The 22663-nt window shown below is 37.0% G+C and overlaps 1 protein-coding gene across 6 annotated transcripts in view; it reads left to right on the top strand.

Annotated features, from left to right (window-relative positions):
* FBXW7 (F-box and WD repeat domain containing 7) overlaps window positions 1-22663 on the top strand; it is a 116729-nt gene that overhangs the window by 89746 nt on the left and 4320 nt on the right. For 4 of the 6 annotated variants that reach the window (XM_083457315.1, XM_083457316.1, XM_083457318.1 and 1 more), the window contains 6 exons: window positions 4011-4145; window positions 12375-12498; window positions 14031-14167; window positions 15649-15762; window positions 17446-17627; window positions 18800-19025. In XM_083457315.1, coding sequence (XP_083313441.1) covers window positions 4011-4145; window positions 12375-12498; window positions 14031-14167; window positions 15649-15762; window positions 17446-17627; window positions 18800-19025 — 918 coding nt within the window. The remainder of the gene's footprint in view (window positions 1-4010; window positions 4146-12374; window positions 12499-14030; window positions 14168-15648; window positions 15763-17445; window positions 17628-18799; window positions 19026-22663) is intronic. The other 2 variants (XR_014515134.1, XR_014515135.1) reach the window with 1 other exon arrangement.

The raw sequence follows: 22663 nt of genomic DNA, 5'->3' as shown, positions 1-22663 counted from the left end.
ATTTTATTAAAGTTAGTTTTAGCATCTATCAATTCGAGCCTCATAATTCTCCCTATTTAATGTTTCAGTATCAGTTTTATTTGCAAGGCAGATCTTCATCTCAGTCAGTTCACATTTTATGTACCTTACGCTTCTAACTACAAATGAAGTCTTACTCATTTTTTAAAATACCAAGGCAGCCAATCTTTATTGTGCCAAGCATGTTTGTATCTTATACATGGTTAAGTACAGAGATTAAAGATTTGTAAGCGCACACCTCACCACTTTATAATTTTCCCCTATCCTAAATTCTTTTTTATGTTTGCTTTTACAAATCAGTCATTGCCTCCCAGGAAAGACTAGATTGGACTAGATGACCCTTAGGGTCCCTTCCAACTCTATGTTTCTATGATTCTATGAAATACAAGTACTGTAAATCCCCAAATTCTCAAAGTAGTTGTATAAGGAGTTTGACTCCGTCCCATCAGTAGGGACTTTATTCAATAGGGACATTATTCAACATAATGACTTATCCCAATGAGTCATAAAAGTCTCTGGAGGTCTCCTGAAAGTTTATCCTAATGATTGATTACCTGGTTTTTGCAGTATACAAAATTATTGTTCTTTAGGATATTCTTCCATACATCAGAATGGAAGGGAAATAAAAGTAGTGAGGAGTTAGGTGCTTCAGAGTACTTAGAAAGAAATAATACTTGGTGTGACCATGAACTATGAAATACTTACCTTCAGACTGACGCTTCTCTGTGCATCAAAACAATATTATCAGTGGTACACATGCATGTTTTGTGAGTGGTGCAGTATGAAAAGAAATTCAGGCCTTGAATGGGTGTTGAATATTAGAACTATATGCAAGGATGGGGTTGGTTAAAAGTGCTTCTCAGTTAAATACCAATATTAACCTTTTTTCCCCACCAGCCATACAATTGCACTTTCTCTTACTTCAAATAGTATTACTGGTTTTAAAGGCTATACACTTAGTGACAACTGTGTCTGATGTAGCCTAAGCAATTTTGGAGATATGATGTCACTCAGAGGAGCACATAGATGCTACATCACTGCAAACAAATATGTTGTATTTCACTTGAACTAAAGTACTGTATTTTTTGCTCTATAAGACTCACATTTCCCCTCCTAAAAAGTAAGGGGAAATGTGTGTGCGTCTTATGGAGCGAATGCAGGCTGCGCAGCTATCCCAGAAGCCAGAACAGCAAGAGGGATTGCTGCTTTCACTGCGCAGCAATCCCTTTTGCTGTTCTGGCTTCTGAGATTCAGAATATTTTTTTCTTGTTTTCCTCCTCCAAAAACTAGGTGCGTCTTGTGGTCTGGTGCGTCTTATAGAGCGAAAAATACGGTAATATTTATCCTAAGATAGCTTACCACAACAGAAATAACTGTATTTGGCATGAAACACATTTTCTCTTTAGCTTTTTTAATTGATTATCAGTTTATTTCCTTAAAATGAAAGACAACGTGAGCGATGTCCCAGGAATAAATCTTTCTAACTGATAATATGAAACTATATTATACTTATTCCTTTTAGTTAGTTTAGAAAGCTGAATAAATGGACATTGCTGTCTAAAAGTCCGAGGTTATGGGGATATAATTTTTCTCCATAGGTTTTTTTCTGTTTAGCATTATATTGTGGAAAAGATAGGATTGTACCCTTAGGATAGTTGTTATGATTTCAGATTTTGCCTCAGTTTCTGTAGTATTAAAGAGATATTATTAACAGCTATTATAGATTGTTTCTAGATTCAGATCCACCCCCCCTCAGTTTTGATATGTTGGTTCTGTGAATTTAACCTTTCTTTGAAAAGTAATATGAAGCAGGTAAAGGTAAATTCACAAGTATTTTCATGTAATGCCATTTCAGTTTTTGTGTTTCTGTTTAATTTTGATTCGTTTGTGTCCATTTCCAACATATTTATCTGATCCCTCATTAATTACAATCATAATGAGTGTGACGTAAAAATGACAATGTATAGCAAATTATGACAACTATTGGGTCAGGAATATATACATTTCATCATAAAACAGATGTAGAAATTTCATTTATACCATTCTTGCACATTCTGCTTGGGAGTTTGATAGCTATGTTAATTGTTCAGGGAGTATTTTGTCTTGTGTGCCAGTTTTGATTGTATAAATGCATTAATATGAAGTAATATAGTGGCTCAGCCAGTGAGGCAGAGTTGCAGTAACAGCCTCCTGGCACTGGTGTCACTGCTACCTACTAGGAGAGAAAGGCGATGGCGATATCACTTTTGTGTGGATGCACTGGTGGAACCAATCTTGGCCTTTGAAAGGCATTCCTATCATAGTACAGTGGTACCTGGGGTTACCTAGGCTTCAGGTTACATACGCTTCAGGCTACAGACTCCGCTAACCCAGCAATAGTGCTTCAGGTTAAAAACTTTGCTTCAGAATGAGAACAGAAATTGGGCTCCGGCAGTGCGGCAGCAGCAGGAGGCCCCATTAGCTAAAGTGGTGCTTCAGGTTAAGAACAGTTTCAGGTTAAGAACGGACCTCCAGAACAAATTAAGTACTTAACCCAAGGTACCACTGTACAGTAGAAGTTTGCTAATCTAGACATTGGTTTAGGTTTATAGCCATAATTCGCAGAATAATTAGAAACTGGAATTATACGTAGCACGTGGAAATCAATGTTTAGAATAATGCTGTACAGTGGTGCCCCGCAAGACGAATGCCTCGCAAGATGGAAAACCCGCAAGACGAAAGGGTTTTCTGTCTGCAGAGGCGCTTCGCAAGACGAATTTCCCTATGGGCTTGCTTCGCAAGACGAAAATTGATGAAATTGATGGGGTTTTTTTGCTCCAAAACCCCTTTTTCTGAATCGCTAAGCTGCTAAAAGCATTTTAGCAGCAAAACCGCTAATCCCCTAAGCCTTAAAAAGCCGTTTTTAGCCCTTAAAGTGCCAATAGCGCTAATAGCGCTACTCCGTCAATGGGCTTGCTTCGCAAGACGAAAAAACCGCAAGACGAAAAGACTCCCGGAACGGATTCTTTTCGTCTTGCGAGGCACCACTGTATTAACATATCTTAATGTGCATGGAGTTTTATTTACTAGTTTTCAAGATAAGGTATTTGATTTTAACGGTATAAGTGAGAGAATTACACAATTTATGGGGAATAGCCAAATCTAGTCATACTTAAAGGAACCTATTGAAATAAATGAATTGAAATATCTTTAGCCTGTTTGGCTCTAATAAGATAATAATGCTAGACAGAATATGTATGCCATTACATTTTGCTTTCCATACTGTCAAAAGCACAGTCATTTGCTTCAAAACTTGTCGATCTTTTCTAACTTCTTTTAGTGGTCCTGAAGTGTCTTCTAGAATAGGTTATCTCCTTCTATATTGTTTCTCCCAAAATGGTTTTCATAAATGGCATTTGTGTAGCAAATCAAAACTTTGAGCCCAGATGAGTTTGAGAGAAGACGTGCTATATCTTCAGTTATTAATTCTTCTGCAAATGGTTTTGCTAATCTGCTGTGTTTGCAGATGAGTGCCTTATTAAAACCATCAAATTTTATGATGCCCGTTAGTAGGAATATGAAGTAAGAAAATTACCAGACAAAATTCCCTCTTTTCTTCCTAATGTAAAATTATGTTTACAAAACACTGGTTTCGAGCCAGAAATCAGGAAGATTGCACAGTGGCAGATGTACACATGGCTATAAAAACATTCTTATTTTTTTGCAGTAAACAAAACCAAATGAACCTGAAATAAAGTTGCTACTATTAAGTTTTGGATTATTTTTTTTTTACCCTCTCCTTTTTAATTTAAAGTTTATTATTTTTCTAAGGAACATTTGTATGGTTGAACACCTGTTTCACATTTGAATACTCCCTCCACCATTCTGGGTGGTATTGCAATAATTTTTCATCCCAGCATATTCCATAGCAATTTTCAAATATTACATTTTTGAAATGCATTAATATATGAAAACAATACCGTGGAAACTAAACATATATTTGTACTTCACAGAGCTGGAGTGGACCAGAGAAATTACTTGCCTTAGATGAATTGATTGATAGTTGTGAACCAACACAAGTGAAGCATATGATGCAAGTGATTGAGCCCCAATTTCAACGAGACTTCATTTCCTTGCTCCCCAAAGAGGTGAGGATTATCACTTAATACTGGGCTCCTGGTACTGTTTGCCTATGTAATGCATCATCTGCCACCTTTAAGCATTTCCTTGCTAATTATAGTATTCATTGTTGTCAGTGTAACACTGTTAATTGGCGTTGAAGAGGACTGCAAGTTGATAAACTGCCATGACTTAATAATGTAATTTTCAGATTAATGTATGCTTGTGAGACCAGTGACTTTGTTTCAGTGACTAGGATATGTCCCCTGCTGTTTGTGACAGTTGTTTCTTATATGTAAGGGGTTTTTTTCCAGAGCTTTCAAGAGCTGATTTATTATCCATTGACAATTTCACTCTTAACGTTTTTAAAAAACGTAATAGGTATTTAGCTTTTCATTTTATCTCTACTACATTTTATGAAGGGAATAAACACCCATATAACTTCTTCAATCAAGTTATATTCAGTTTTATAGGATAAGTATGTATGTAGTCCAGAATTCATTTGTATCTAGGTCCCATTGAGGTTAATTTGATAATTTGTGAGAAGCGTGAGCAGCATTATAAATATAGCTGTAGTTGGTAACGAGTGCATTCAGTCATGTCTGAAGATGGATACTGGAAGGTAGCTATCAACACTCCCTTCCCATCCTCTATCTGGCATTTTGATGACAAGGGCTAGTTTACAGTACGAAGTATAAGAACACTGTTGTGTTAATAGGCGACTCCCATGCTTGGAAAACATCTTCCATATTATGAGACCGCCCCAAAATAATATTATTGTAAGTTGGCCTGGGACTAAAAATAAAATATTTACACTTCCTTATTCTCATCATCAGTCAAAACAAACAACAAAAAGACCAGGTGAACGCTTTTGCAACTCACAACCCAGGTCAACAAATAGGATTAAGTCAATTGGAAGCAAGTTCTTAACTCAAGTGCTCTTCATTGAGAACACACAACCTAATGATGGTTTAGTGATACTCCTTTCTCTGGGTTCTTCTTTTAGCAACTACAAAAGGTGCAATAGCAAACACTAATTGTAGTTAATGGAATGGCTGGAATTAGTGTTTCTAGTAGTTTTTCTTCACTTTTAGCTCTAGCTGTACTACTATATTATTACATTGGATTGGTGTTTTCAAATTATACTTTTCTCTTGGTGTAAGCTGGCCAGAGCATCTTGGTGATTGTAATCTATGGTACATGGGATGCTTGTTGTTGTTGTTGTTTAGTCATTTAGTCGTGTCCGACTCTTCGTGACCCCATGGACCAGAGCACGCCAGGCACTTCTGTCCTCCACTGCCTCCCACAGTTGCTTATACTTAACGAATACTTTTACTGTAAAACAATTTTGTCTATAATTTGTTACTTATTTTCTTTAATCAGTTGATTAAAAATAAATGAAATTGGTTTTAATTAAAATCCTTTCTTATAGAAGGTATTCCTCTTCTACTAAAACTGGAACACACTGAATTTGTTTCTACATTAATAATGCTGTTCATCACAGGCAATAAGGAATGTACCCTTGAAATAATCAGTAGTCAAAATAGTTAATATAAGAAGGCTTTTTCCAGAGCTTTTTTCAGGAATTGCTAAGTAAAATTGAAAAGGAAAGGCTAAGTGTACAGCTATCTTTTAAAAAAAAAATGCAATTTTAAGTTTTCATCCAAGGAATAATTGACACAAACAGTGGTGCCTATTTTTTTCCTAAGTTGATTGTGTAAATTACCTCTTAAAAGATCTATAGGTTGTTGCCATGAATAATAATAGCTGTAAGATTTTCACACACAAATATGCTAAGTTAATAAGTCAACTGTGCATATATGCTATCGCATTACTGATTGCCAGTAATGCTCCAAGGACATCAGAACATCAGCAAGGCTTTGGGAAGCTACTGCCAAACCTTTAGCTAGTTCTTGCATTGCTCTTGATTAAAAAACAAGGTTGATAAAAGGAAATTTCAGCAGCATTCTGCATCACACTGAGAACTAATTTAGTCCCCACACCCACATCTCTTGGCATGGCTTAATGATCACTGTTTTTAAGAGTATGTTATTTATACTCCAGGGCAGATAGTTTTTAAAAAATGTGTGTAATAAGTTTTGCCCAATCCAACCCTTCACCCTTTGAGGTTTGTTGTTGTTTGGTTGCCTGGCACCCTACCTACGCTAGCAAGACATCAGCTATATCATATTTAACTCACTGGAACTTTCTAAACAAACATAGCCCTGACCTGGGTTCCTGCGTATTTTGCAAATGACAAAGGTTTACTAAATTCAGCATTGGGATTCGTGATTCTATTCTTCCTACAGCCTACATGGCTGTGACACTTTAAAAAAACGGTTCCCACTTGTCACCAGGAGTTCAAAGAGATGGTGGCAACAAACCTGGTATGGTAAATATATGGTTTCCTTGGGGCTTGTTTGGTTAGTCGGAGCTGCAGCAGTAGCCTCCCAGCAAGCGTCATCACTTACTGTGAAAGGGAAGTTGGGATTGCCAGAAACCAGATTTGGTTCTGCTGGTGCATGTGCACAGCCCTGACATCACCACCACTTCACCCTTCCCCTTTCCAGGAAGCAGCAGCAGCAGTACCACCACCAAGAGGTTATTGCCGTGGCCCCAACCAACTGAATGAGCCACTCCTGCTTGTACATCATGTTGCTGCATATTCAGTCCTGCTTCCTATGACATAATGGCCCATCTGTTGAGGAGGCATCATTATAGGATGCAGTATTTTACTTCTCAGGCTTTCTGCCATTACTTGTTCCCACTTCTTCAAGCCTCAACCAATCAGAAATATCCTTGTGTAGCTACAATGATTGTGTTTTTAAATTGATTGCCGGTTTTAGTCATTAAAATTTGTTCATTTTTTAAACATTTAATTAAATTTTAAAATTTAAACTGTTGTGAGATGCTGTAGAAATCAGCCCCGTGATATAAAGACAGGCTAAAAAGAAAACCAGTTTGCTGTATTGTTGTCCCTTTAGCAAAATGTTGCTTTAGTTGCGAAAAGTGAGTATACAGAAACACCTTTTACAGTGTTTGAACAGAGTGGTCCTCCCAAGACATCATAATCAGTTGGCATATAGATCATTTTTTAAAGGAGAGACTAGATACAACCACCTATCAGTGATGCTATGGTAGTAGAATCCCTGTATTGGCAAGGGCTTGGACTAAATGATCTTTGATGTACTTGACAGTTATATCAGGCATAGGCAAACTCGGCCCTCCAGATGTTTTGAGACTACAATTCCCATCATCCCTGACCACTGGTCCTGTTAGCTAGGGATGATGGGAGTTGTAGTCCCAAAACATCTGGAGGGCTGAGTTTGCCTGTGCCTGAATTATATGATTCTAAAAAACTCAAAAGGCTCTTTTGTCCAACAGGTTTGTTGGATTCTTAATTATCTCTCTCTTTTTACAAACACCACTGCCAAGGATGCTTTCCCCCCCCTTTTTGAGAGTAGGTAGGCAGATAACTACAAAGACATGAAAAATATCACCACCTACTATCATGCTAGGCATGATGTCGTAGAGAGAGCTTGTTACACCCTCTCTTTCCTGTAGTTTTTATTCATTATTGAAGGTTACTTTAATGAATGTAATGTGACCTAAATATATTCATACTAGTTTGCTAAATAAAGTATTAGAGTGAAAACATTTGCCTTAAATTCTCTAACAGAGTGTTTGGCTAAAATAACCTTTCGAATGGCATCGTTATGGCTGCAGCAAAGAGACCAGGTTGCCAGGGGGTGGGAGATATGTTTCTGTTTTATATCACACATTTAAGGTGTGTGTTGCTGATCAGAGGAAAAGGTTGCAATATCTTTTTCAGTTCAAGAGGTAACATTACATTGGTTTAGGTAGACTATACAATTAAGAATTCATTGTTGGCCATTTGTTCTGTGTTTTAAAAAGTTTTAGATTTTAAAGTTTTATGATTCATCTGTGATTTTGCTCTGTACCACCTTGATAAATAAAATTAGGGATACTGGGGAAGTGCTGCCATCCCTGTGAGACGAAAGAGCCAGATGTGCGGCAGGCGGTGAGAGAGAGGGGGATATGCTAGTTTGATTTGCCTGGTTGGTTACACCATTGGACCACTCTTAATACACGACGGGAGCAGCAGCTGATTTCTTGATTCCCCCACAAAGCTGACTGGAGACTTGAGAATAATCCGCAGGGTTATACAACTGGTTTTTCTTCTGCATGGCTTTGTACACCATTTTATTCAGACAAGAAATCTACAGGCTTGTCCTTCTCAATCCAAGAAAAGCTCCAGAGGCTATGTGCTGCTTGTGGCTTGGCATGGCTATTGATGTCTGAGGAAACATTTGTTTGTGCAGAAGTGCCAAACATAAAATGCTAATGTGGTTCTGTGCACAAGGGACTCTTAAACAAGGAACAGGCTTTCTGATCACATGCTATATGACTGGAAAGGAGTTGAGAAGAATCACTAAGAGTTCTTTCCCGGCATGACTGGCATCTCCTCATGCTTATTAAATCCACTGCATTTTGCGTAGCTTTTCGTGGCAGAATCCCCCACCCCACCCCAGTTTTGTTTGATGGTTTCCATTTTTTAAGTACAATGTAATACAGTATATGTGAATATTTTAGGACCCACCTTATTCCTGTAATTTAAACTGTTTTAAACAATTTTAATGGGTAATAAACTGTAATAGTAATATTGTATATTTCCTTAAAATCCTCATATTCTCATAGAAGCACGACAGTAGTTTTCATAGAATCATAATTGGAAGGATCATCTAGTCTAGCCTCCTGCAATGCAGGAATATGCAGCTGTCCCTTACGGGAATTGAACCTGCAACTTGGGCGTTGTCAGCACCACACTCTAACTAACTGAGCTATCAGTTTGTGAAACATAATAGTTTTTTACATTGTTTCATTCTATGGGTACTGTTTCTGTTGTAGCTACTTACCTTATACATACGTTGATTGCAAGAACCCAGAAATCTTGACTTGCCTGCGGTTTCTTTGTGCTAGTTCTATATTCTGTTTCTCTCCCCCTGCCCAGCTCACCTTGTAATTAGCTAGGTGTCATTTCTGAGCTCAGGGTACTTTCCTCTTTGCATTTTATGCAAAATAAGTGCCACTGTGTTTAGTGGGATCTACTTCTGGATAAGTAAGTGTACTTATGAGGGCAGCCTGAGAGAGCTTTGGAAGTTTAAGCCTAGGGGAACTCAGCCGCCAACACTCTTTTCCTAAGCAATTTTTTTATTATGAAAAGCAGGCAATGAGTAGCTGGCAGCAGCAGAGGTCTCGTACACTTCTTTCTTAAGGCTTGCGTGTTCATAAGTATGCTCAGAAGTGTCCTTTACAAGCCCTCCAGATCACAGTGGCAGCTTTTAATTGTCTTTTGGCCAAGGAGACCTTGGACACTAGAATCTCCATGCATCTGACTGGTGATGAATGCTTCCTGAGTATGCTCAGTCTCATCCCAAATTTGAGAATCTTTGGGTCTGTATGTAATTGGCCCAGGTAAAATTTCAAAACTTGATTTCTGACCCATCTACACTCCTTCTGAAATGATTGCCCCCTAGTCTTAGTTTTTTGAGCGGTCTTTCAAAAAAAATAATCACATAGGAGTACCATTTATTTTATGAATTGTTACACTTCTTTCATGAAAAATGCAGTGAAATAAGATAGAAAACCAGTAATTTAAATTATTTATCATTTCTTAGCTAGAGAAGAATTGCTGTTTGCACCCCGTGGTTGTTGGGTTTTTGTGTTTGTTTTTGCCGTGACATTTTTCTTTTATACTCGGGTTTCTCTTTAGATTGTATAAATCTTTTGCCTTTTTTGACATTTTCTCTCTCTTTCACAATTGTCTAGCTCCTCAGTTGTTGATTTTAGTTATCAAACAAATGTTTAGGTATATAAAGCCCTTTATTCCTAAGATAAAGAGTCTGTTTAAAATCCCTCCATGGGAGAGTGGCTGTCATGTGTTTACAAAGGAAGCCTTGATTTTATCAACCACAGGAGGAGCAGATGTACCATGTGACTATGCATATAAGAAGCCTCAGGGCACACAAAGGCATTAGATTTAAACTGCAGGGAAATGTTAGGCCATTTGAGGAACAGTATCAGCTATTGCAATGGTTCTGATATCCTAAAGGCTGGGATTGTATGACTACTTTTAACAACTACCACCTACCCATGTTATATATTGCCCCCGCCTAAGACCTTTAAACATCATTTAATCTTTCCCTTTTATTGTGTCTCTTTCCACTTCCCATTTTTTTTCTGACATGTGTTAGATTATAAATCTCTTGTACACCACTCATAAATTGAGACTTGTGAAATAATTGTGTGGTTTTTATATCACGCTCCTACCTTTTTTATTACTCCTATCCATCCCTTTAGCTATCTGTTAAATACAGCCAAACCAGTTGTCGAACATAATCTGTTCCGGAAGCCCGTTCAGCTTCTGAAATGTTCGACAACCGAGGCATTACTTCTGTTTGGCTGCAGGAGCTTCCTGTGCTCAATCGGAAGCAGTGTTGGACATTCGGCTTCTGAAAAACATTTGAAAACCAGAACACTTCTGTGTTTTTGGCATTCGGGAGCCAAAACATTCCAAAATAGAGCTGTTTAGGAACCAAGGTTTGACTGTACACCATTCTTTGATATCAAACGTTACTTTTAAACTGCAGTATGAAAAACTGCTCAAAAACAATGCACTCTCATTTTTATATTTGCCTCCACCAAAACACAAAAGAAAACAGTGTTGCCATGATGAACTTTTCCAAAGAAATGCTGCAAAAGAGGATGCTAGCCAGTTAATAGACTTGGGGCGGGGGGAGAGACAATGGGAAAGTGGCCATTCTATGTAATGATCGCCACTCTGTCTTGCCTTTTTATGTATGTATCCAGTTTGTACTGTCTGTATGCAAGCTGCCTTAATTTCTTTAGTTTATAGAATAATTAAGATTAACAATATAATATTATTGGATTTGAAACTGATTTTATGTATCTAATTGCTGTTTGTTTAACAAAATTTCTATACCATTTGATTCTAAGCAGTTTACAAGAAATATTAAAATTATCGATTAAAACAGCTAAAAACGATTCAAAACATTTTAAAAGAATTAAAATAAACAGTAAAAGATTAAAACATTTCAACTTCTATATGTCTGGATAGACTTGCCTAAACAAATATGCTTTAAGCAGGCACTGTAGAAAGAGTACAAGAGAGGTGTCTGCTTGATGTCAGCCAGGAACAAGGTTGTCATTATGATGCCTCTGCCCTGGGCTCCCCTCTGCCCAACAACTTCAGAACAATCCTTGCTGTAGGGCATGCAGCAGAAAACAAGAAAGGGTTGCCATATCCTCCACCCACCCCCATATTCAGCTGAGAGCCCTCTCAAGCAGCTGCCTTCTTCATATACCAGCAGGCAGCAAAACAAATGCAGCAGCAATGGGAGATTCCCACATTTTCCCCCCACCTCCACATTTTCAGAGTTTCTCAGGCAGCTACCTGCTGACTGTTCCTTGTGGCCAGCAGGCAGCAAAACAAGTGAAAGGTGATTCTCTCATTTCTTCCTCCACCTCAGCACACACATTTTTCTAAGTCTTAGCAAAAGGGGATTGCAAGAGACATTCGAGAGGGGGAAGTGTTTAACCCCTTTCCACCACTGTGGAGCAGTGGGGGATGTGCAGTTAAACACTTCTTCCCAAATCAGACTACCACCCTGCTGCTTTAAACTTTAAAATCCATGGGAAATACATTGAGACTTCAGTCTGGTCCAACACTGCCAACTTCATTTATCTCTCTGTTCACGTTAGACTGCTCAAGTAGGGACAGTCTTTCCATTTTCTTGAAGTCTTCAAATTTTTCCTGCTCTTTTTTCCTGTAACTGGACCATGTACCTTTGATCACTTGCTTCATATATCCAGCTACAGAGAATACTGGTACACCCTTGTCACACAGGTTAAACAAGTATTATGCAGTTACTGTTTTGCTTGTCTTTCTCGGAAAACTTTATTTTCCAAAGCATTGCGTTAAACTAAATTATCAATTCTGTCCCATATTCACGTGGTATTTATGACCCCACTAGTATGTCTTAATAGATCATCCTTCTGTCTTGGCTTCTCTGATTTTAGCAGTCTGTTCTACTAATGCATCCACTGTGCTTATGATAATCTTTGGCTATATGAAAATAGAAGATACTGTACATTCCCTGAAGTATAACAACCAGAATGAGTTTAATCTCTTCTTCTTCTTTTCTTCTTCTTTTAAGTTGGCTCTGTATGTGCTTTCATTCCTGGAACCCAAGGACCTGCTGCAGGCAGCACAGACATGTCGATACTGGAGAATTCTGGCAGAAGACAATCTTCTGTGGAGAGAGAAGTGCAGAGAGGAGGGTAAAGTTCATTAAACTATTAATTCAATCATTAAAGTTTTGTTTTTTTTAAAAGATTTTTCAACGTCCTTTATGGAAAAACAATTCAACATGTTTTGTACATTGTGCTTGGTCTATGTGGTACGTGTATCTTCACCAGCAATAAAAATCCATATATGTGTCAGTTGCAGGCTAAATTAACTATACTTTGCATAAATTAATTAACTGTAAAGGTTAGGAAGCAGAATTGTTTTAAATCCAATAGAAATAGTGGGTTCAAAAAACTCAGAAGGTGAAGCCTATCAAGTGCAAGCAAAACTTCTAGTTTTTTGTGTTCTTAGCCAATAATCCCTTGAAGGAAAGCAAGAAGTGGTTATTTTAGTGGTTTCTTATCAACTGCACAATCTGGTTAGGTAAGAATTTTCAAAGGTGCCTAAACAAATCAGAAAGCCAGTGTTAATTAAATTCACTGCCTTTCTACCATATATTTTTGTGAAACTACTTCAAGGCAACTTACAAAAATAAGCTCTTGCTTGTTGTTGTTTTTCCCTGGAGAAAATATAAGTTTAAGAAAGACTCTCCAGATGTGAAACCTGGCTGTTGTGTTAGAGGCTGACCAAGTGGATGAAATTGGAGCAGCTTTCTCTGTACATAAAAAAAAGGATGTTGGTACTTATTGCTAGGATTGTGAGCTCAAATGGCTAGAGAACAAACAGACTCCAAGAGGTGGATGTTTATCCACATGTTCCAGCAACCAGAGTTTCAAGCTAGTAATGAGATGCACCAGAGGGTAAAGATAGAGAGGATAACGCAGAACCTAAGACTATCTTTGTAATATGAATGAATGAAAGAGATCACAGAATCATTGAGCTGGGATATACAAAACCTTTGGCAGAAAGAGTGCTTAAAAGCACTTAAGAGACTTTAAAAAAAAAATTAGTGTCAGTGGCATAAAATTCTGAATCCAGGTGCCCAAAGGAAATAATTAAATAAGTAGTATGAGATGCTACACTAAATCTGGGTTAGCTTAGCAGACATAAGCAGCAAGAAACAGTCTGCTGATCTCAAGAAAACAAATCTTAGAACTATGGAAGACTTGAAAATGAAACCAATATATGATTGATAATCTTTGCATAAAATGGAGTTTTAAGATGTAACAGCTGATATTTAAGAAGATGGGATTGAATTGGTGAGGATATGTGGATAGATACTCCAGTATAGGCTTTTTAGATACATACTTAAAAGGGCAATGAATATTGGTGAAAGCACCTTCTGCCAACCTGGTGCCCAGCAGATATTTTGGACATCCTGTTAGCCCTGCCCATTGGCCATACTGGCTGAGGCTGATGGGAGTTACAGCTTAAAACATCTGGAGGGCACCAGGCTGGGAAAGGCTGGATTAAAGTACAGAACAGATTTGGAGAGTGTTATCAGCTGGGAAGTAATGTTAGCGTATAGCAAAGCTGCTAATATTTTCATTCACTTGGAAGGAAGGGTGTGAGAGAAAGGAAACTGACATTTGTTGCCTGTTTCTGATTTTTGGTCTTAATATAGGAATTGATGAACCATTACATATCAAGAGGAGAAAAGTAATAAAACCAGGCTTTATTCATAGTCCATGGAAAAGTGCTTACATCAGACAGCACAGAATTGATACTAACTGGCGGCGAGGAGAACTTAAATCTCCTAAGGTAACCATCTTTGAACAAAGAACAATATATAATGAATTAAGTTGGATTGGGGCTTATTCTTATTTAATAGTAGCCAAATTGTTTGACATTTTTAAAAGACACCAAAACTTTTAAAAAAGAACTTTCAATCTCTTCAAGTTTTAGCATTTGTTGCATTTCACCATTATCTTTTGTCATAGCCGTAAGTGTTTTAACACATAAAATTGAGTGTTTATTGGGGTGTTGCCTATTCTTAGAACATTAGGTGGCTATATGATCCAGATTCATTGAATGCATGTGCTTACATATTCTGTATGACCCCATCCTTTGATATATCCATCATTTGAATCGTATCTCTGCTATTTTATGCAGTCACCAAGAATCATAGCGTTATAGAATTGGAAGGGACTCTGAGCATCATCTAGTCCAACCTCCAGCAATGCAGAACCCAATGAACTCAGTTGTTAAGGGGAAAGTAAATAGTCTAAAAGGCAGGGGAAACTTGCACAGAAATCACTGTGTTGGAGTAGTGTGCAGGTTTATATTATAATCCAGTGGTCTCCTCAAGCCTTTAGGAGCCCCATAGAAAGTGCAGCACTCTGCACACTGTGACACATTGCACCCAACTTGGGGATCCTGCAAATACATAAGACTCTCACTATCCTGTCCATGCCTCACAATGACACGTATTTCATTATTTGCATTATAAAATGAAATGATTTCCAACATACACAATGTAATACCTGATTTGATGAAAGGTTTTGTGTCTTCTTTCATATTGTTCAACTCCTTCCTCCAATCAAACTAAGTGCCAAGGCACTAACACGACTTATTACAATTTAGTTTGTGCTAACAAACCTAGGTGGGGCTATATATTAATACTTATCCAATAGTATTATGGTTAGTCATGGTTTTGTGAAACTTTTTTTAATGCCTTGGAGATTAAGCACTAAGTAATTCTAACCACCATGAGAATATTTAACTAAGGCAGATTAAAAATGCAGCATCTATCATTGTTTGGAAACCACAGGAGATTGCTGCAAGCATGTTCTAGGAAGAAGAAAGAACTACAACTGGTGCCTTACTGCTTCCCAGAAATGATATGGACTGTCCAGAGCATATCATTCACCAGCCTATGAATCAAATATTAGCAAGCCTTTTGATATGTAAATGGTTGCTACAGGGATTGTGCTTTTGGCCTTTTCAGTAGTAGGAGATGATGTTAAGGTGGATGTTAAGGTGTTAAGAGTTGGTAGCTACTTGTCCATGCAAGTAAGTAAGTAAGTAAGTGCTAATTTGCATGGTTGCAACAGACAAAAAAAAGTAAAATTGTTTGTTATCAAGAAAGATTGCAGCATTAAGAAGAGAAATCTAGTTTGTTCCTGTTGGTAAACTAGCTTTATGCGTAGAAAGCAGTAACAACAAAAAATTATAAGAATCCAACCTGTATTTTCTATACATGAGTAGTAGTGAAGTATATGTAAATTCTTCTATATTGTCAGGTGCTCAAAGGTCATGATGATCATGTGATCACTTGTCTACAGTTCTGTGGCAACCGAATAGTGAGTGGCTCTGATGATAATACATTAAAGGTTTGGTCGGCAGTTACAGGAAAGGTAAGCCAAATTGTTAATTGTGTTCTAATCAAATTCATCCTAAATATGTTGACAGAATTTTTCCTGATCAGACATACATTAGCTGCATGCTACTTCCTCTCCCATTCTGAAACTGAATTACGGTTTGTTTTAAACTAGAGATCCCAGTTAATGTCTGAGCTGGGCCACTGAGTGTTAACTCAAACTGGCTAGTAATTCTTGAATTCTGTTACTCAGACTTCATCAGAAAAGCACAAGAAAAGCTTTAAAGTATATGGGCCAGGTCAACTAAAAGCTGTTCTTTCACCAGTGCAAGAGATTGGAGGGTTTCTTTTGGGTGGTTGAGAAATGCTACAGAATTTACTGTCTCAGCACTGCATGAACTATACTGCACATGTTTGCAGAATAGCAACATAGATTCTCTCCCAGTTTACTGGATCCAACTCATAATTATTATATGTCAGGATATTTTTGTAGTATTCTTACATTTATTTACCTTTTAAACTATGATAGTTTCAAATGCACTTTGTCCTATTGAAAATGTTATTTGATTTTTTCATAAAAACTTGTATTTTTATAAGTTACTTTGTGTTCTCTACCAGAGTCACAACTCATACACCATTAGAAAAAAATGGTAGTTCTTTGACAGTAATTTTGCTATGGAATTATTTGCCACATGTTTTCCAGTAAATATCAATATATGTTTATCATTTCTGTGTCTGATGTATATTTTACCAACATGTATCATGTTTCTAAATGTTTCTCTGTCTGTCTTGTATTCTTTTATATGAATCCAATGTTATCAATGGTAATTTGTTAGCAATCCTTTATCTAAGCTGGTTTTCTCATATTCCAAATGGCAGATAGAGCAACTTCAGTAACAAATGTAAGACTTTTGTTAAACACTGGCATTGAATTAGACTTAAAATAAAGCTTGAAAGTCATTCAGTAGAATTCACTGGCAACAGATGTCACAAATAATGGCTGTCCTTGATAGTCAACCAAATTGTGGTTTCCAGAACCCACTTTCCCCTTCACTACGATCCAGTTAATGTCTACAGTGTCTAATGGGACAAACTCCCATTGGAGTCAAAGCACAGTGCTGCTGTGTAGGCTTCAACAGCAGATGCTACCTATTACTGGTATACTTACTGGAAGTTAATACATCTAGGATTAGGATTAGGCTGCTGGTCTCTGATCTTTATCTGTAATTCTGCTTGAAGTCAGGGGCAGTGCCCATCTTCCCTCCCCACAGTCCATGCTTGGAGCTGCACTACAGAGGACTTTAGAAGCTCAGTACAGTTGCCATGGTTATCCCTCTACAACTTCAAAGTTGTGGCTTACAATTCAGTTGAAGTTGGGAAGGAGGGTTGGGGACTGACTGTGCTTTTTCCTGCTTTTTCCATTCACTAAAATCCTGACATGAAAGGTATTGCCTCATGTAAAATTTACAAATCCACACAGGACTTAGATTTTTCAGTGTGGGGATGGGGGAAAGTGAGACACTCCCCCCTCCCATTTATAAATGCAATGCTGCTGCATTTGAATTATGATATAATCACTTGCCTGCCAGTGTAGTAGCTTCGTAACAAATTATAGCACATCATTGTGTGAAATATGTATGAAGAGTTGGGTAAATTCATCTATCTTTTGTCATCTGTCCTCTTTGTCTAAATGGTAACCATGACAAATGCTTGCTTTCAGTGTCTAAGAACACTTGTTGGACATACAGGTGGAGTTTGGTCATCACAAATGAGGGACAATATAATCATCAGTGGATCTACAGACCGAACCCTTAAAGTGTGGAATGCAGAGACCGGAGAGTGTATACATACATTATATGGGCATACCTCAACTGTGCGTTGCATGCACCTGCATGAAAAAAGGTAACTGTTTATCAACAATTGTAATTTGATTACTTCTTCAGCTTTTCTGTACTTTACATTAAATCAAGCTTAATTAAGTTTCAGTTGGAACAGACAACTCCATCAATGAAACTTATATAAGCTTCAAAAATTTAATTGCAAAAAATTAATATTTTAATATAAATCTATTAATACAATCTGGAATAAATAATCCTTACATTTGGAACGAGTTTTTATGCACAATTGTAGAAAAAAAACCCCAATCACATAGAAAACTTTGCAAAGGAGAAAAGGGGGAGAAGACCTGAAAAGTGCAGGAATAGAACCACAAGGTGGATATTTAATCATGTAATCAGATAATTGTTTTCTACTAATAGCCTCTTTTCTTTTATAGCCATCCTACTTCTTAGTGTGGTAAAATCACCTCACTTTAATTGACAAAAGGAAAGGCTCTTTCTTTCTCTGCTTGTCTAAATATTACTTTAAGTTTTTGCTCAGTTTGATAATTGCCTTTTTAACACTGAATTTCTTGCATCAAAAGTAGACAGAGTTGTAGCTTCTAAGTCCAGGTCTTAAAACAGAAATAGAGCAAAACTTTTAAGCGGAAAAGGGGAGAACTAAAGATAACTTCCAGATGCAATTTTGCTTTAAAAAGAATATTAAAATATCAATTGCAAACCCATTATTAAAAGACAAGTGACACATGCTTATAGTTTTGAACTGGGGTAGTTCATGAACCTGTAATCTTCATAGGCTGATTATTCTGTACCAGTTAAGGAGAAGTGCTAAAGGGGAAATACATCTTTAAAGTCCGGATCCACATTAGTAGGTTAATACTAATGTTGCTTCAAGGACATTAGCAGGTGCACTACATTTCTAACATTCTCAGAGGGTAAACATAGGTTCGTTGACCCAAAGCTACTAACAGCTTGCTGCTGGTGAGGATAAGGCTGTCAAATATGTTATGAGGAGTGGCATTAGAAAACCAAGCTTGCTTATATTTTTCAGTCTTAAAATCTGGTGCCAAGGTTTCAGAAGCAACGGTTGTAGCCACTGTGTCTGTCAATAGGAATGGGTTAATTACCTGCTTTTATACATAGAACTTATTTAGGTAGCCGTCTGAACTAAATACAATTAAAATGGCCACATAAAACTAAATGCAGCTTTTGTTTTTCTTTTTTCCCCCCTCCTAGAGTTGTCAGTGGGTCTCGAGATGCTACCCTGAGAGTTTGGGACATAGAGACAGGCCAGTGTTTACATGTTCTGATGGGTCACGTAGCTGCAGTCCGGTGTGTACAATATGATGGCAGGAGGGTTGTTAGTGGAGCATATGATTTCATGGTCAAAGTATGGGATCCAGAAACTGAAACCTGTCTACACACCTTGCAAGGGCATACTAATAGAGTCTATTCATTACAGGTAAGCATACTGCATCTGGTGCTATAAGTGTCCTTCAGTTTTCCACTAATAGTTATGGACGCCAAATGGAATATTTGCTGAGTAGCCAGCAAATAATAAAAGTGAACCATGTTCTATGCATCCTTAGTTTCCTTTCTCTTCCGTCCTTTGTCTCTCTAGTCCTCTTAATTACATTATAAGCTTTAAATAAAGAGAGCTTGACAATGTGTTCCTACAATGCTGTGAGAGCAACTTTCGTACCAATCTTCGCTTGCATTGTAGGAAAGGTCAACTGTATCCACATTTATCTTACATTTCATTCATTTAAAACCTGTCTTTCTTCCCATAAGGGAGCACTTGCAATCATACAAACCACAATCCAAAATTATCCATTACCAAACTCTACAACAAAACCACACTCTGGTTTTGTTTCAGTGATGGTTCCGTTTACTTTTAATTTTGGTAGTTATTGCTTTTTTTAATGTTTAATATTACTTTGGGGCGGAAAGGCAATTTATAAAATGTTTTAAATAATTAAAATAGAACACAGATTCAGGATTAACTGAAAAAGAGGTTTTAATATACTTCCTTATGGGGAAAAAAAAACTATACAGGCAGCAAAGGGGACAGTATTCCATAGGTAATGGAGGTTTCATTGCCAAAATGATTCTGCCCCTTGTAGAGGTCAGTCTCACTGAGCATGGCGCCACCATATTATCATAATGCATTGCGAGATATACTCTGGATGGCACCTTGGGCCCTAACCATTTAGGCATTTAACCATTTAGGTTAGTGGCAGCACCTTCAATTCAGCTCAAATAAATGGCACATTGTCCATGCAACTAATATTGGTTATTAACTGGGTTGGGGAGAAGGCTTCATTTGATCCACTGTTAGCATGGTGTTTCTAGATAGCAGAACCAGTAAACCAGAGAACATTTTTATCTGCTAATTCATCTTTAGAATATTCTGGTGCTTGACTTTGTAGAACATCCTCTAAACAGAGTGATGATAAATGTCAGTGAAGGAAGGAATAGAAATCTATTAATGACCTGTATTTAAGTTGACCAAATAGCTGTCTTTGCCATTTTAGCTTGTTATGGTGTGGTATAAAAGAGTGAATTCAGGCATTATTAGAGCCAGGATGTGGAAAATATAAAGAGCTATTTTTGTTGGTATAGTGCAGTGTTGCACCAACCATGAAAATAAGTTTTCTCCAAATAAATTGTGCTGCTGGCATTTAAATAAACTGGAGCGCAATACTTCTAGTGAAACCTATACACAAAGCATTGAAATAGTTCATTTGGTAATTATAAAAAGTTGAGTTATATGAATTTTATGTTAATTGTTTTCCTTGCCTCACACACTTGCTTAAAATAAAATTTCTGCTAAAATGTTTAATGTATGTATAACATCAGTAATTTGCATGATATGTTCTAATTGAATCTTTTGGGTCATAGTTATTTCAACTTAAAATAGATCAAGGTGCACCATATATAAGATGGAGAAATATTGCAAAAAAGGACAAAAAAGGAAGGCTAAATTTACAGTGTTTCCCTTTTCTCTGATTCTGATGTGTCGGGGAGAGTGAGACTTGGTGAATCACTTGTGAGGTTGCATTGTTGAGGCTTTTTAAATGAACTGTGTCAAATTGTGCAGTTTTTCTTTTCCTTAGACATGGATGCTGCATTGGTTCAATGAACACTTGGTTCCTTGAGAGTCAATGCGGTTTAGTGGCTAAATTGTGCTGTGAAATTTATCCGGGAAGATCTAGGTTACAGCCCACACTTAAGCATAAAACTCATTTGTTGGTAAGGATAAAATGAAAGGGGTGGGGGTGGGAATAAGAGCTCATGTGCAGTTTTACTCCTTAAAAGAAGCGTAGGATAAAAACGTAATATATGAAAAATTAAACAAATGCGGTCCATCTGTTAATTAACTTGGTGTTACTAAAACAGAGTTAAAGTAGTATCCAGTGTTCTAAATGGACCGTATTAAATTAGGATAATTGAAAATCCAATGAAAATACTTTAAAAAAGGATTGTAAGTGGTTTTGATGATTGCTGTATATATCATTGATGGGTATACTAAAAAGAATTGCAGGCCAAAAACTTAATTATATATATAAAATTGTAAAAAAAATTAGCACAATTTAAAAGATAAATAGAATAAAGCTTAATTGATACAGATAAGTTCATTTCATCTGATAAATTGCTTGGTCATGTCTTTCATCACTCTTGAATTTCAGAGGTGGTCTTTTAGCTTGCCTACTGGTACTCTAGCATTGTATGGATTGAAAAAGCTTAAGCAGAAGAATAAACAGCTATTCTTAGATATGCTAGAACTCTTGGACTAGACTTACAAGCACATTATATATAATGAGTAAATAATCCTGTAGGCCCTCCATAAGTACAAGATGAGTTTCACTCATGTGCAGAATGAGTTTTACCCCTCTTTGCTACTGCCTTGGGGAAATAGAGTTTATTTGAACACTGTAGTCTGACTGCTTTAAGTTGCTTTGCTGCATATGAAAACCTGTGCATTTACAGATGTACCACTTTAATCATGTGACACATATAAGAACCTTCAAATTATAATTATAATCTACAACAGCCCATCTTTTCATCATTGGTAGTGTAAGAATAAATGAAAACATCATCTGGCATTAATTTAATTTTGGATCTAAAGGCTGAAAAGGCCTGCCTTCTCATAGAGGAAGGAAACTTTTAGGTTCTTCTCTTGAGTTTGACGAGGATATTTCTCATTGCCAATAAATTTGCTTTTTGATATAACTTCACTTTAATTGCTTCTTTGAGAGGATTGAATGGAGAACAGAATTATGTAACAATTTAATCAAAGCTTTGATTACTAGATGAGAGCACCATATTTAATTGTTCCATCTGTTCGATGGTTATTAATGTAAAATATTTCCTATTAAGGTAATAAGCATGATATTAGAAATATTAATATTTCATCATTTTAAGATGTATTGACATTTTAACTCATCACTGTATGCTTCACTTCCTTGTGGTTCTCAGCAGTCTGTATTTTGGGGTGAATGCCAGAATTTTAGGGATTCTTTTTGGGGGAAGTGGGGGCTGTTCCTGCTGTTGCTGTATGCCTTTCAATCTTAATTTGTTATTAGGCAAGGACAAGATATATTTGGTTGATCAAGCTGGAAATTTAAACCAATCAAAGCTTGCATCTGTATTAAAATAATGTTTTTTTTTAATACACAGCATTAACAGGTAATATTAAAATAATATACAAGGATGTAATGAAACATGCTCTAGATTAGCCCTTTTCTCTTTGAAAGTGAAGTGGGACATATTACAGATCATCTTTGTGATTTAGGGAAACCCTTGTGTATCTGTAAGTAAGGTTCCGGCTAGTTTGGCCATAGTCACTTGTTCCAGGTACATGTGGAGTAGTTCCTTGAGCAATTTGAGTCACAGTGTAGCCTATATTTGGATATCAAGAAATTAAACCAGAGAAGCTGGGTTTAGGCTGCAGTGAGCAATCTGAAATGATCTTACTGTTTCTGAAAGTATATCAGAAATGCTTATCCCCAAAAAGTTTTTGATTTGAGTTTCTACTGAAATGTGGCTGCATTTTAATGTTGTGTTTTAATCTTGTTTTTAAGTTGTATTTTAATCAAT

Source organism: Podarcis tiliguerta (assembly GCF_965153285.1).
Source record: "Podarcis tiliguerta genome assembly, chromosome: 9".
NCBI classification, from domain to species: domain Eukaryota; kingdom Metazoa; phylum Chordata; class Lepidosauria; order Squamata; family Lacertidae; genus Podarcis; species Podarcis tiliguerta.
The sequence above is the reverse complement of the archived record's forward strand: the minus strand, read 5'-3'. Positions and strand labels throughout refer to the sequence as shown.